Source organism: Kogia breviceps, chromosome 8, assembly GCF_026419965.1.
Source record: "Kogia breviceps isolate mKogBre1 chromosome 8, mKogBre1 haplotype 1, whole genome shotgun sequence".
In the NCBI taxonomy this organism is placed as follows: Eukaryota; Metazoa; Chordata; class Mammalia; order Artiodactyla; family Physeteridae; genus Kogia; species Kogia breviceps.
Window position 1 is genome coordinate 69,276,189 of NC_081317.1, and position 14,329 is coordinate 69,290,517.

The 14,329-nt window shown below is 38.9% G+C and overlaps 1 protein-coding gene across 1 annotated transcript in view; it reads left to right on the top strand.

Annotated features, from left to right (window-relative positions):
• LOC131761291 (histone-arginine methyltransferase CARM1-like) overlaps nt 1-14,329 on the top strand; it is a 261,079-nt gene that overhangs the window by 92,856 nt on the left and 153,894 nt on the right. The window contains exon 2 of the mRNA XM_059071901.2: nt 11,082-11,207. Coding sequence (XP_058927884.1) covers nt 11,082-11,207 — 126 coding nt within the window. The remainder of the gene's footprint in view (nt 1-11,081; nt 11,208-14,329) is intronic.

A 14,329-nucleotide genomic window follows, 5' to 3' on the forward strand; every position in this document is an offset into this window, starting at 1 on the left:
GTAATATTCCATTGTATATATGTACCACATCTTCTTTATCCATTCGTCTGTCGATGGGCATTTAGGTTGTTTCCATGACCTGGCTATTGTAAATAGTGCTGCAGTGAACATTGGGGGGCATGTGTCTCTTTGAATTATGGTTTTCTCTGGGTATATGCCCAGTAGTAGGATTGCTGAGTCACATGGTAGTTTTATTTTTAGTTTCTAAGGAACCTCCATACTGTTCTCCATAGTGGCTGTATCAATTTGCATTCCCACCAACAGTGCAAGAGGGCTCCCTTTTCTCCACACCCTCTCTGGCATTTGTTGTTTATAGATTTTCTGATGATGCCCATTCTAACTGGTGTGAGGTGATACCTCATTGTAGTTTTGATTTGCATTTCTCTAATAATTAGTGATGTTGAGCAGCTTTTCATGTGCCTCTTGGTCATCTGTATGTTTTCTTTGGAGAAATGTCTCTTTAGGTCTTCTGACCATTTATTTATTGGGTTGTTTTTTTAATATTGAGCTGCATGAGCTGTTTATATATATTGGAAATTAATCCTTTGTCCGTTGATTCGTTTGCAAATATTTTCTCCCATTCTGAGGGTTGTCATTTCATCTTGTTTATAGTTTCCTTTGCAGTGCAAAAGCTTTTAAGTTTCATTAGGTCCCATTTATTTATTTATTTTATTATTTCCATCACTCTAAGAGGTGGGTCAAAAAAGATCTTGCTGTGATTTATGTCAAAGAGTGTTCTTCCTATGTTTTCCTCTAAGAGTTTTATAGTGTCCAGTCTTTCATTTAGGTCTTTAATCCATTTTGAGTTTATTTTTGTGTATGGTGGTAGGGAGTGTTCTAATTTCATTCTTTTACATGTAGCTGTCCAGTTTTCCTAGCAGCACTTATTGAAGAGACTGTCTTTTCTCTATTGTATATACTTGCCTCCTTTGTTATAGACTAGTTGACCATAGATGTGTGAGTTTTATCTCTGGGCTTTCTATCCTGTTCCATTGATCTATATGTCTGTTGTTGTGCCAGTGCCATGTTGTTTTGATTACTGTAGCTTTGTAGCATAGTCTGAAGTCAGGGAGTCTGATTTCTCCAGTTCCAGTATTTTCCCTCAAGATTGCTTTGGCTATTTGGGGTCTTTTGTGTCTCCATACAAATTTTAAGATTTTTTGTTCTAGTTCTATAAAAAAATGCCATTGGTAATTTGATAGGGATTCCATTGAATCTGTAGATTGCTTTGGGTAGTATAATTATTTTCACAGTATTGAGTCTTCCAATCCAAGAACGTGGTATATCTCTCCATCTGTCTGTGTCATCTTTGATATCTTTCATCAGTGTCTTAGAATTTTCTGAGTACAGGTCTTTTACCTCCTTAAGTAAGTTTATTCCTAGGTATTTTATTCTTTTTGTGGCAATGGGGAATGGGATTGTTTCCTTAATTTCTCTTTCTGATCTTTCGTTATTAGTGTATAGGAATGCAAGAGATTTCTGTTCATTAATCTTGTATCCTGCAACTTTATCAGATTCATTGATTAGCTCTAGTAGTTTTCTGGTGGCATCTTTAGGATTATCTTTGTATAGTACCATGTCATCTGCAAACAGTGACATGCTACTAGCCATGCCATGGCTAGGACTTCCAAAACTATGTTGAATAGGAGTGGCGAGCGTGGACATCCTTGTCTTGTTCCTGACCTTAGAGGAAATGCTTTCAGTTTTTCACCATTGAGAATGATGTTTGCTGTGGGTTTGTCATATATGGCCTTTATTATGTTGAGGTAGATTCCCTCTATGCCCACTTTCTGGAGAGTTTTTATCATAAATGGGTGTTGAAATTTGTCAAAAGCTTTTTCTGCATCTATTGAGATGGTCATATGGTTTTTCTTCTTCAGTTTGTAAATATGGTGTATCACATTGATTGATCTATGTATATTGAAGAACCCTTGCATCCCTGGGATAAATCCTACTTGATCATGGTGTATGATCCTTTTAATGTGTTGTTGGATTCTGTTTCTAGTATTTTGTTGAGGATTTTTGCATGTAAATTCATAAGTAATATTGGTCAGTAATATTCTTTTTTTTATAGTATCTTTGTCTGGTTTTGGTATCAGGTTGATGGTGGCCTCTTAGAATGAGTTTGGGAGTGTTCCTTCCTCTGCAGTTTTTTTGGAAGAGTTTGAGAAGGTTGGGTGTCAGCTCTTCTCTAAACATTTGATAGAATTCACCTGTGAAGCCATCTGGTTCTGATCTTTTGTTTGTTGGAAGATTTTTAATCACAGTTTCAATTTCATTACTTATGATTGGTCTATTCATATTTTCTATTTCTGTCTGGTTCAGTCTTGGAAGGTTACCATCGATTTCCTCTTTTATAGCTGTTAACATTTGCCTTATGTATTGAGGTGCTCCTACGTTGGGTGCATATATATTTATAATTGTTATATTTTCTTCTTGGATTGATCCCTTGATCACTATGTAGAGTCCTTCCTTGTCTCTTGTAACATTCTTTATTTTGTCTGGTATGAATGTTGCTACTCCAGCTTTCTTTTGATTTCCATTTGCTGGAATATCTTTTTCCATCCCCTCACTTTCAGTCTGTATGTGTCCCTAGGTCTGAAGTGGGTCTCTTGTAGACAGCGTATGTACGGATCTTGTTTTTGTATCTGTTCAGCCAGTCTATGTCTTTTGGATGGGGCATTTAATCCATTTACAGTTAAGGTAATTATTGATATGTATGTTCCTATTACCATTTTCTTAATTGTTTTGGGTTTGTTTTTGTAGGTCTTTTCCTTCTCTTGTGTTTCCTACCTAGAGAAGTTCCTTTAGCATTTGTTGTAAAGATAGTTTGGTGGTGATGAATTCTCTTAGCTTTTGCTTATCTGTAAAGCTGTTGATTTATCTGTGCAATCTGAATGAGATCCTTGCTGGGTAGAGTAATCTTGGTTGTAGGTTCTTCACTTTAATCACTTTAAATATATCATGCCACTCCCTTCCTGGCTTGTAGAGTTTCTGCTGAGAAGTCAGCTGTTAACCTTATGGGAGTTCTCTTGTATGTTATTTGTCATTTTTCCTTTGTTGCTTTTAATAATTTTTCTTTGTCTTTCATTTTTGTCAATTTGAATACTATGTGTCTCAGCTTGTTTCTCCTTGGGTTCATCCTGCCCAGAACTGTCTGTGCTTCCTGGACTTGGGTGGCTATTTCCTTTCCCACGTTAGGGAAGTTCCTGACTATAATCTCTTCAAATACTTTCTCGGGTCCTTTCTTTCTCTCTTCTCCTTCTGGGACCCCTATAATGTGAATGTTGTTGCATTTAATGTTGTCCCAGAGGTCTCTTAGGCTGTCATCATTTCTTTTCATTCTTTTTACTTTATTCTGTTCCACGGCAGTGAATTCCATCATTCTGTCTTCCAGGTCACTTATCCGTTCTTCTGCTCCAGTTATTCCACTATTGATTCCTTCTAGTGTATTTTTCATTTCAGTTATTATATTGTTCATCTCTGTTTGTTTGTTGTTTATTTCTTCTTGGTCTTTGGTAAACATTTCTTGCGTCTTCTCCATTTTTGCCTCCATTCTTTTTCCGAGGTCCTGGATCATCTTCACTATCATTATTGTGACTTCTGTTTCTGGAAGGGTGCCTATCTCCACTTCATTTAGTTGTTTTTCTGGGGTTTTATCTTGTTCTTCATCTGGTACATAGCCGTCTGCCTTTTCGTTTTGTCTTTCTGTGAATGTGGTTTTCATTTCCCAGGCTGTAGAATTATAGTTCTTTTTGCTTCTTCTGTCTGCTCTCTGGTGGATGAGGCTATCTAAGAGGCTTGTGCAAGCTTTCTGATGGGAGGGACTGGTGGTGGGTAGAGCTGGGTGTTGCTCTGGTGGGCAGAGCTTAGTAAAACTTTAATCTGCTTGTCTGCTGATGGGTGGGGCTGAGTTCCCTCCTTGCTGGTTGTTTGGCCTGAGGTGACCCAACACAGGATGCTACAGGCTCTTTGGTGGGGCTAATCACAGACTCTGGGAGGGCTCATGCTAAGGAGTACTTTCCAGAACCTCTACTGCCAGTGTCCCTGTCCCCGCAGTGAGCCACAGCCATCCCCCACCTCTGCAGGAGAGCCTCCAACACTAGCAGGTAGGTCTGGTTCAGTCTCCTGTGGGGTCCCTGCTCCTTCCCCTGGGTCCCGATGTGTGTGTGTGCCCTGCAAGAGTGGAGTCTCTGTTTCCCTCAGTCCTGTCGAAGTCCTACAATCAAATCCCGCTCGCCTTCGAAGTCTGATTCTCTAGGAATTCCTCCTCCTGTTGCTGGACCCCCAGGTTGGGAAGACTGATGTGGGGCTCAGAGCCTTCAGTCCAGTGAGTGGACTTCTGTGGTATAATTGTTCTCCAGTTTGTGAGTCACCCACCCAGCTGTTATGGGATTTGATTTTATTGTGATTGCACCCCTCCTACTGTCTCATTGCAGCTTCTCCTTTGTCTTTGGATGTGGGGTATCTTATTGGGTGCGTTCCAGTGTCTTCCTGTTGATGATTGTTTAGGAGTTAGTTGTGATTTCATTGTTCTCACAAGAGGGAGTGCGCACACATCCTTCTACTCTGCCATCTTGAACTAGTTTTTCCAAAAATAAAATAATGATTTTAGAAATGAAAACTCAATAGAAGTGACAAAAACTACATCAAATAAAGGAGAAAAATTGAAATTTTTTAAAATGTAAGGGAATATAAAAACACATAAAAAGAATTCAAAAGAAAATTGCAAACATAAGCAAAGAAGATGCAACATATACATAAGAGTCTCTGAAGAAGATATCAGAACAAAGAAACAAACACTAAAATTACAATTGAGAAAATATTGATGAAATAATTGAAAACACATACCGAAAGAATAAACTTTATACCTGAAAATATTATATTGCCCTAGAATGCCCAGCATAAAGCACTTTCTAGTAAAAATTACTGACCTTATAAAGAAAGAGAAAAAAATCCTTAGGAATCTAGACAACATTAGCATATTATCTGTTATGAGAAGGAAAATCAGATTATCATTAGACTTTTGACAGTAATGCTATATGCTGGAAGAAAATGGAGTAACATTAAAGATCTTCAGAGAAAGAAAATGTGATTTTATATCCAGAAAAACTGACCCTCAAAAATATAAAAGACATAGACAGTGATTAGCATGTAAGAATTCAGAGAATATCATTCCCATGGCCCTTCCTAAGCAATCTACTAAAGAATTTGTTTCAGTGATCCCTTCCTAAGTTCCACTAGAGAATGACTTTGGACAACCAAAAACACTAGAGAGGCATCCACACAGGACTAGTGCAGAGTATTAAGTAGTTATTAAATGAAGGCTGAAAGGGAACAGTCCTACTGGGTAATGGCTGTATGAGTTGACAGTGTAGACTTAGCATAATTATAAAACAAAATGTAGAGGAAGGGGTGCACATTTACAAAAGCAAACCAATGCCAAACCAAAACAACAATAAAACAATTAGACATCTGTTTCAGTAATCATAGTTGGTAGTGATAGTATTCATTATTATTATTCTGAGACTGATGTCTTAAAAGCCCCTTTTCTCTCTCTGTCTCTGTCTCTCACATATGGCAGCTACCCCAGTCCTCAACTCTAGAACCACCTCCGGATCCCTTTCTTCCTTCTCCTGATCTTCCCATTCTCTTCATTTCTTTTCCGCTGTTAACTTTTAGTCTCTTTCAACCTGAATTCATCGATCCATTTTCAGTTTTTCTTCACAATCATTACTCCAGCAAGCAAAAGCCTAGAATCTAATCTTTCAAATACAAAATTCTCCTTACCAGGTAGGAGAGAGGAAAAAGCTATGAATATATCATTTATTACTACTGTGTCACATTCCCTTAGAAATTGCATTATTCAGCATTGATGTCTAATTTTAATATTAGATTTCTTAGAGTTCCATAATTCTGCCCTTTTTTCTTTACACTCATCTTCCGTAGTTAAATTTGTTGAAAATAATTGCATAGTTGTCTATATACTTTATTCCATCCTTATAGGTGCTGCCTGTACAGTCCTTTTTTTAGTTATGTGTGTAGGAAACATTCCTTAGATAGACTAACTTCCTAGTTCTTGATAGCAAAATATTAAAAGGCTTACTTAGCAAAGAACTGGCATAATGACATATTATTAGGTCATGAGTACTCTTTGGTCCTGAGTACTCTTTGGTCCAGGAATTTATTTTATGTATTAAAATATATTTTAGAATATCTGTTCTAGACCATGCCTGATATCTAATATTCTTGATCAACTAGTGTTGTAGCTTTCCTGTGGAGATTGGATTTTGCATTTGCATAGGCTGAAAGGAGAGGGAGGTATATATGTGGAAAAGTAGAGAAATACTGTTTAAGAGAGACAAGGACAATTCTCTTGACTTTACCTGGTGCCACGTTCTATGCTTACTTGTATGCACTTTCCATGTTTACTTGTATGCACTCGTAAAATGGTTGGATCCTGGATTTCTTTGTGTGCCTTTGGAAGTTTTGTCAGATAGGCTGAGGTAGAGGATAGAGTAAAGCATCTGGATTCACTATCATTATGGATTTTCTTTGAGAGTCCTCTGGTAGAACAAGTGGCTTCTCCTCAAGAAGGAAACAACAAGGCTCTGGGCTTTGCCAAAGTTTGCTAAATTTTGTGCACATGAACTTACTCTGCTTGTTACTCTGCTCCTACCAAGAGATCAGGCCTTGCCCTTCGAAAAAGTAGCAAAGAAGGTCATCAATGAAAGCAAAGTTCAAAGCAGAATGATAGTGAATACACAGAGGCAGCCAGCCTTCCATATCACTGAAAAGATGAAATGAGATGTTTGTAAAGGGAGTCAGAGTGCTCTGCAAATATTGTTATTATTACAAGTAATAACAACTTGATAGAAAGATAGATGCCTTGTACCTTACTTCAGTGTACAGTGGAAATGATCTCCACACCATCCTTACTTTTCACCACAGTAATGGTATCTCCTGGTCTTGGATTTATATGTATTCCTCAAACAATTTTTTATTGTATGTCTTCGTTTTTCTAATATCAATTCTCTAAAAAGACACAATTCTTGGTTAATACACTCTCCCCTAGAATAGCTGCAATTTAATCTTGATCATATTCGTCGACAGAAATCATTTAGAATGTTTGTTTTCTGTACTAACATGGTAAAAGGACAAGAAAGGAAATCAACACAAGAAAATATAAGGTTAGCAAATAAAAAACATGATAAAACATTCATTTCCATGAATGATTTTTTTAATTTTTACTTTTAATTTTTATTTGTTTTTGGGTTGGGTCTTTGTTGCTGTTTATGGGCTTTCTCTAGTTGCAATGAGCAGGGGCTACTTTTCGTTGTGGTGCGTGGACTTCTCATTGTGGTGGCTTCTTTTGTTGAGGAGCCTGGGCTCTAGGTGCGTGGCTTCAGTAGTTGCGGTATGTGGGCTCAGTAGTTGTGACTTGTGGGCTCTAGAGTGCAGGGTCAGTAGTTGTGGTGCACGGGCTTAGTTGCCCTGCGGCATGTGGGATCTTCCCGGACCAGGGATCGAACCCATGTCCACTGTATTGGCAGGGGGATTCACTGTACCACCAGGGAAGTCCATCCATGAATGATTTTTTAAATGAGAATTTAAATAATGATTATATTGGATGCAGAAATTCCTAAATAATTATATTGAATGAAGGAGGTACCAATTAATATCTTATAAATGAACAAATGAATGGTAATACCCACCAAGAATTAGAATGTGACAGTTACACTAGTACTTAACATGCTAACTACATTAGCAGTGGTAGTGTGTCTTTTGTTTGATTGCTTTCTACCAGATGAAAATAGCTTTCTTGGTTTTTTGAATTATAAAAATAAATAGTCACATAGAAAATTCAAACAAAGCAGAACTTTATGAGGGGAAAAATAAAAATGTTCCCACATCTCTCCATTCAGAGGAAACCACTGATGGCATTTTGATGTATATCTTTCAAAACAGCTTTCTCCAAAGACAAACACAGTGTTAAATTGCCACAGTAATATTACACATGCTGTTCCACAGCCTTAACTTGGAGTTGCCTGATTTAAGCAACCATGTAAGTGATGGGCTCTGGGCCTCTTTACATCTGATAGCTAAACAAACAGCTCTAAGATGCGTGTCCTTGAATATACGTTTATTCACACTTGATAAAGTACATCGTAGAAAAAATTTTATTGTGCGTGGAATATCTAACAAAGAGTACATAGGTTTTAAATTTTGAAGCATATGGGCAGAGTATATTTCAGGAGCATAGAAATTTACATTGTGAATAACTGCCATTCACTGTTTTCTCACACCCTCTCCAACATTTGATACTGTCATTTTATATTTTTAAAAACTTAACAGTAAGACATAAAAAGCTTGATCTCATTGTTTTATCATATATTTCTTTGATTATTTCTGAGATTCATTATTTTTTCACATTTTTCTTTGTTATCAGCATTTTTCTAGTTGCCAGTTGTCTATTAATCCTTCTTACTAAATTTTCAGTAGGTTGATTGCTTCTTATTTTTTACAGCTGATTGTATATTGGGGATGTTAAGTCTTTGTTAATTGTGTTGAAAATATTTTTCCTAGTTTATCATTGCTTTTTAAATTTGTTTAAAGTATTAAAAAATTTTGCCATATGTAGGTTTTAAATTTTTGAGTAGTTACCAGTACTTTCTGGATTTTGTGGCATACTTAAAAAGACATTCTCCACCCATATTTATTTATTTATTTATTTTTTAACATCTTTGAGTATAACTGTTTTACAATAGTGTGTTAGTTTCTCCTTTACAACAGAGTGAATCAGTTATACATATACATATGTTCCCATATCTCTTCCCTCTTGCATCACCCTCCCTCCCACCCTCCCTATCCCACCCCTCTAGGTGGTCACAAAGCACAGAGATGAACTCCCTGTGCTATGCAGCAGCTTCCCACTAGCTATCTAATTTACATTTGGTAGTGTGTATATGTCCCTGCCACTCTCTCACATCGTCACCGCTTACCCTTCCCCCTCCCCATATCCTCAAGTCCATGCTCTAGTAGGTCTGTGTTTTATTCCCATCCTACCACTAATCTCTTCATGACATTTTTTTTTCTTAGATTCTATATATATGTGTTAGCATACGGTATTTGTTTTCCTCCTTCTGACTTACTTCACTCTGTATGACAGACTCCAGGTCTATCCACCTCATTACAAATAACTCAGTTTCATTTCCTTTTATGGCTGAGTAATATCACATATATACAATGGAATATTACTCCACCCATATTTAAACAGAGGGTAAGAAGAGGATGAAGAAAGGAGGATACATGGACAGGCATTTTACAATTTATAAAAGTAGGAAAAGGAGCTATTCAATTTATATTCTAATTAAATTACAACAAAACAAACAAACAATAATAAAACAAAAATTTATGAGCCTATCTGGTTATGGAATATTGAACCAGATAAAATATAAAGCCTTTTACCTGTTCTGTGGTGGTATGCAATCAATACATGGAGAAATGCTTTCACTGATTCAGCAAATATTAAGTACCAGGTACTGGGCTAGGTTTTGATTCAGAGGAAAAAAGATACTGATTCCAAAAATAAAGTAAAATTGCCCCTGCCCACAAAGAGCTTACAGACTATAATAGTCATGTATGTACAAGGGACTGTAGAAGCCTAGAATCCTCCTTCTTCCTTCTCTCTTATTCTACTTCTAAACCATAAAAGAAATAATTGGTAAATGCTAGGAATCCTGCTTTCTTGAAGAAAATATTTCTTTTGATTTCAAAAAACACATATTGTTTAAAAAACCCCAAACTCTTCTTCTGTATCTACATTCATGTCTGCCTCCCTGCAAGGAGACGCTTATGCCTTTGAGACACTGACTGGGTTGTAATATCTAAACCTGTAATCATGTTTTATGCCAGGAAAATGTTTTCAAAACATCTGTACTATTTAACCAGCCAAGATGTTTTGTGAAAAATATTTGTGAATGCTTCCATCAGGAGATACTCACTTGTGAGTGAAATAATGGATGAAAATATTTGGTAATTTTAACTCTGTGTGTCTGTTTTGAATGTGCATATGCTCATGTGTAACAGTAGAATTTTATATATATATAATTATGTTTTTAAGTTAACACAATTATTCTATTTAATTTTGTAAGGGAGAAAGGAGAACATTAAGAATAGAAACTAAGATCTACTTTATAATGAGAGGAATAATAATAGTCCTTTATTGTTTTAATAGGATTTTAGAACTTATTTCACCTTTATTATTCAGCCTTCACAAAAAGCTTGTAAAATAAGCATCAGTATTTTTATTTTACATAATGAAGAAATGTGGCTCAAAATGATTGGGTGATTGAAGTTCCAGTGTTAGTAAACATCAAAGATGAAAGCAAAACTGCAAGTTTCATTGCTCTTTCTACCATACTACAGCTGCCCAAGGTGAAAGCCCTGTCTAACCTGTAAAGAGAGGAATTGAGAGTTAGTTCCCAATTATCTATAGATGAATCTAATGAGACCATAGCCACTTACCACGGGTTCTGCTTGCAGAATGAATCTCCCTCTTTATCCTGCTTGCAGATTGTGGTAGGAAGAGCGTGCGTTGGAGTCAAATACCTGGGTTTGAATTCCAGTTCTGCCACTTATTAGCATATTGGACCTAAACTCTTTTCCTAGTATTCACCTAGGAACACTGGCAGTGATGATACATACAGTGAAGATTTATTGTGATATCTTGGGCACATAGTAGGTGCTCAAGAATCACCCAGAAAACCATTACCTGATCTCTCCTAGGATGGTATCAAGAGATACAAAATTATTTGGGGAATAAAGGGTTATAGGGAATGGAACGATAGACACAAACGCAAGAGACAAGAGTCAGTTATGAGCCCTTTGTTAAGCCGTATGCGAAGAATTATTTTTTTGACCATGGTTACATTCATCCTCATGTTCACTTATGTCCCAGGAGGCATTATATTAAGGAGATAGAAATGGGGAGCCTTGAAAACAGAAATGCAGGAATGGCCGAATCTTTTTATAGTCCTCAAAATGGATTTTCCTAATCCTTTTTTTCCCACCTTTTATAGCTGATGGTGTCTGTGTCTTCAAATGCTCACTCAACAGAGGCACTGAATGTTGCTGTGTGGGGAAGGAGTCCATCTTGATTTCTCTGGGCTACCACAGTGCTTTGCTGAAGTTTGAGTCTCATGCTGGTAAGTTTTGTGTCTATTCCAAGTCCCTGGCTTTTCCAAAGGCAAATCTCCTGATTGGTTGACTTTCAGCACCATGTTTCCTGATGTGAGTTGCCATCCACTGATAGAATCATTTAGAAGTGGTTCTGGTGCTTGACTTGATGTGGTGGCTAGAGAACAGTCAGCCTTCCCTAGACCGTGAGAACTTTTGTATTCTAATACCCCGCCCCCCCAACCCTGCTTTGATTCTCCTTCATCCAAAGCTGCAGGAAAGGACACCAGGGATTGTCCAGATCTTCACCACTGTTGTTGATTCTCCTTGAAGATGAAGTTGTTTGCCGAAACGTGATTTTCAGTTTGAGCATCAATGATTTCATCCTGTTTTTGTCTTTGAATCACTTGCTGAGCATTTTTAGACTCTGGACAACAAATGTCTAGCAATAGGGAGGTAATTTAAAGTATAACTAGAAGTATTTTAAGAAAAGACTCAAAGGCACTCTGAAAGATTTCTGGCTGCCGGTGGGTGGGGCTGGGTCATGAGGCTGCTGGCTGTAGGATCCAGGGGGTCCCAAAGCTGGTGTCGACCTGCTGGTGGGTGAGGCTGAGGCCCAGAGGGCCCCAGAGCTAGTGCTGGCTCATTGCTTGGGGGAACCAGGTGGCTGGCTACAGTGCCCTGTGAGTCTGGAGGCTAGTGCTGGCCTGCTGGTGGGCAGGCTAAATCCTGGTATGGCAGGCTGCAGGGCTTCAGTGGTCCTGGGGCTGGTGTCTGCCTGCTGCTAGGTGGGGCTGGGGCCCAGGGGAACCCAGGACTGGTATCTGCCCAATGGTGGGTAAGACCAGGTCCTGGGCCTACTGCTGGCTCATGCTGGCTCACTGGTAGGCAGAGCTGAGGCCCAGTGTCTCTGGCTGTAGGGCCCTGGGGGTCCCAGAGCTGGTGCTAGTGCACTGGTGTGTGGAGCCAGCCCTGGGTCCTGGCCTCTCTGATGGACAGGGGCAACTGTGGGCTCAGGGGGTCTTAAGGCCGTGGGCCTGCTGGTGGGTGAGCCGTGTTCACCTAGCTAGTTGCTTGGCCTGAGGCATCCCAGTACTGAGGCTGAAAGACTGGTAGGCAGGGCCACGTCCCAGCACTAATAAGCTAGAGGGAGGATTCCAAAATGGCGCTTACCAGCACCAGTGCCCACGTGGTACAGTGAGCTCCCCAAATGGCTGCTACCAGTGTCTGTGTCCCCAGGGTAAGCTCCATTTGCCTCCTGCCTCTCTGGGAGGCTCTCCAAGATCAGTGGGTGGGTCTAAACCAGGCTCCTTTCAAATTACTGCTTCTGCCTTGGGTCCCAGAGTGTGTGAGATTTTGTGTGCACCCTCTGTTTCCCACAGCTTTTTGGAACTCCCGAAAGTAAGCCCCACTGGCCTTCAAAGCCAGATGTTCTAGGGGCTCAAGTTCCTGGTGTGGGACTGCCCCCCCCCCAGGCTCGGGAGCCCATTGTGGGGCTCAGGCCACTCACTCCTTGGGGAGAACCTCTGCAGTGTAATTATCTTCCCGTTTATGGGTCACCCACCTGGGGGTATGGGTCACCCACCTGGGGCTATGGGTCTTGACTGTACGACATCTCCATCCCTCCTACCATCTTGTTGTGGTTCCTTCTTTATATCTTTAGCTGTAGAAGATCACCATTTGCATTTGGCTATGATGAATATTCTTTTACCATATATATTTTCTCATTTCTGTTGGATCAGTATCTAGGAGTAAAATTGCTGAGGCATACAATAAGTGTATGCTTAGTTTTATAAGAAATAGCCAGGGGCTTCCCTGGTGGCTCAGTGGTTGGGAGTCCGCCTGCCGATGCAGGGGACACGGGTTCGTGCCCCGGTCCGGGAAGATCCCACATGCCGCGGGGCGGCTGGGTTCGTGAGCCATGGTCGCTGAGCCTGTGCTCCGCAACGGGAGAGGCCACAACGGTGAGAGGCCCGTGTACCACAAAAAAAAAAAAAAAAAAGAAATAGCCAGAATTTCTTCCAAAGTAGTCGTACCATTTTACACTCCCACCAATAATGTGTGAGAGTTCTGATTGCTCCACGTCTTTGCCAGCATTTGGTCGTTGAGTCTTTTAAGTTGTTTTTTCATTCTGGTGGGTGTGTAATTGTATCTCATTGTGGTTTTAATTTACATTTTCCTGATACCTAATGATGTTAAGCAGTTTTTCACATGATTATGAATTAAAATCATTTGCTTGTTACTAACTAGTTGTTTATCTATGGAATTGTTCTTTATATATCGAGGATACCAGATATGTATCACATATTTAATTAATGGGTGTTATCTTCTAGTCTATAGCTTGCTTATTTATTTCCCTAATGATGTCTTATGTTGAGAAGAAGTTTTAAATTTTGATGAATGCCAGTTTATCCTTTTATTTTATATTTCCTTTCGTAAGTTTTATAGCTTCAGATTTTATATTTTAGGTATATAGTCAATCTTAATCATTTTTTATTTGGTGTAAGGTATTTAGCCAAAGATTATTTTTAGACTATATGGATATCCATTTATTCTAGCCCTGTTTGTTGAAAAGACTTTTGCAAGTTAAATGATTGTACATAGACTTGGTCTATTTCAGAGCTTTCTGTTCTGTTCTCGATTATCTTTGTGCCAGTATCACATTGTCTGAATCACCTTTAAAGTAACACTTGAAGTCCATTTAAGTTTGTTCTTCTTTATCAAGATTGTTCTAGGTATTTTTGGTCCTTTGCACTTACATATACATTTTATAATTAAGTTGTCAGTTTCTACAAAAGTGCTTGGTCTGATTGTGATTGAGATTGACCAGTTTGGTGAGAATTGTCATTTTAACAACATTAATTGGATTTTTTCTGATTTGTAAGCTAACAAGTTAGGTTGCCACTGTTCCATGAATGCTGACAGAAAACATAAGACTCCTGGTGCAGAGGTAAAAGACGATTTTAGACTCTCAGGAAAAGAGCAGTAGCCAAAGTGTGAGCATATTTTCTCTGAGTTCTTTAAGCCCCAAATCCCTCAGACAGTTGGGAGGATAAGATGGGTGCCTGCACATGCAGTAGGATGCATTACAGGAGAGGAACACTGAGGTTGGGGAACTTCTATTTAATAGCAAGCAGTAACCAGGCTTGCT